General features: G+C 78.6%; 1 protein-coding gene across 1 annotated transcript; it reads left to right on the top strand.

The window, feature by feature from the left end:
• Positions 1-50: 50 nt before the first annotated feature.
• Positions 51-1,544, top strand: EMIHUDRAFT_124131 (hypothetical protein; the record flags this gene model as incomplete). Its single annotated transcript, XM_005769452.1, has 3 exons — positions 51-119; positions 150-821; positions 852-1,544. Coding segments are annotated over 3 exons (1,434 nt in total), but the record flags the coding sequence as incomplete, so codon positions are not given.
• Positions 1,545-1,767: the final 223 nt, after the last annotated feature.

The raw sequence follows: 1,767 nt of genomic DNA, 5'->3' as shown, positions 1-1,767 counted from the left end.
AGGGCTGGGCGGGGGCGGGCTTGGCGGTGGTGGCGAGGGCGGTGGCGGTGATGGAGGCGGAGGTGAAGGTGGTGGAGGCGACGGCGGAGGCGGGCTGGGTGGAGGCGGGCTGGGCGGAGGTGGTGATGGCGGCGGCGGGCTAGGCGGAGGTGGGCTCGGGGGTGGTGGCGACGGCGGAGGCGGCGAAGGAGGAGGCGGTGAAGGCGGAGGGGGCGAGGGTGGCGGAGGTGACGGCGGTGGTGGTGAAGGGGGTGGTGGTGAAGGAGGGGGAGGCGACGGTGGCGGCGGAGAGGGCGGTGGTGGCGACGGAGGGGGCGGTGAGGGGGGCGGGCTCGGCGGCGGCGGGGAGGGCGGCGGCGGCGAGGGCGGGGGTGGCGAGGGCGGGGGCGGCGACGGAGGGGGCGGCGAGGGTGGGGGTGGCGACGGAGGGGGCGGGGAGGGCGGCGGCGGTGAGGGGGGCGGCGGGCTCGGCGGAGGTGGGGACGGAGGAGGCGGCGAGGGCGGAGGCGGCGACGGGGGCGGCGGGCTGGGAGGCGGCGGCGAGGGCGGAGGAGGCGAGGGCGGAGGAGGCGAGGGCGGCGGCGGGCTGGGCGGGGGAGGCGACGGAGGAGGCGGGCTGGGTGGTGGTGGCGAGGGCGGCGGCGGGGAGGGCGGCGGCGGACTCGGAGGCGGCGGTGAAGGAGGTGGCGGCGAGGGCGGCGGAGGCGAGGGTGGAGGGGGCGATGGTGGCGGCGGGCTTGGAGGAGGCGGCGACGGCGGTGGTGGAGAAGGTGGTGGAGGCGACGGCGGAGGCGGGCTGGGTGGAGGCGGGCTGGGCGGAGGTGGTGATGGCGGCGGCGGGCTAGGCGGAGGTGGGCTCGGGGGTGGTGGCGACGGCGGAGGCGGCGAAGGAGGAGGCGGTGAAGGCGGAGGGGGCGAGGGTGGCGGAGGTGACGGCGGTGGTGGTGAAGGGGGTGGTGGCGAAGGAGGGGGAGGCGACGGTGGCGGCGGAGAGGGCGGTGGCGGCGAGGGCGGTGGCGGCGAGGGCGGCGGCGGCGAGGGCGGCGGCGGCGACGGAGGTGGCGGGCTGGGCGGTGGAGGCGAGGGCGGTGGGGGCGACGGAGGCGGCGGACTCGGAGGGGGCGGGCTTGGCGGTGGAGGCGAGGGCGGAGGCGGGCTTGGAGGTGGTGGGCTGGGTGGAGGTGGGCTTGGTGGCGGCGGCGAGGGAGGCGGAGGGCTGGGCGGGGGCGGGCTTGGCGGTGGTGGCGAGGGCGGTGGCGGTGATGGAGGCGGAGGTGAGGGTGGCGGCGGCGAAGGGGGTGGGGGAGAGGGCGGCGGTGGAGAGGGCGGGGGCGGCGAAGGCGGGGGCGGTGAGGGCGGAGGAGGAGAGGGTGGCGGCGGCGAGGGTGGCGGCGGGCTCGGTGGCGGCGGTGAGGGCGGCGGAGGCGAGGGCGGCGGTGGAGAGGGAGGAGGCGGCGATGGCGGTGGCGGCGAGGGAGGCGGCGGGGACGGCGGTGGTGGAGACGGAGGAGGCGGTGAAGGTGGAGGCTGTCTCGGCGGCGGCGGTGACGGCTGTGGTGGAGAGGGCTTAGGCGGCCAGGTCGGCGGTGCATGCGGCTGCGGCGGTGCCTGCCTCGGAGCAGACCTAGGTGGCGTAGATGGGGGTGGCTGACTTGGTGATGTTCGCATCGGTGGTGGAGGCGATGGTGGTGGCTGTCTACCCTACTGCCTTAAGTGTGGCTGCTGCTACTCCGCTGCAGGCATCGGCCTTCTTGTGCTATGCCCAGC

Source organism: Emiliania huxleyi, assembly GCF_000372725.1.
Source record: "Emiliania huxleyi CCMP1516 unplaced genomic scaffold EMIHUscaffold_4216, whole genome shotgun sequence".
Lineage (NCBI taxonomy): Eukaryota > Haptophyta > Isochrysidales > Noelaerhabdaceae > Emiliania > Emiliania huxleyi.
This window is presented reverse-complemented; position numbering and strand designations above follow the sequence as displayed.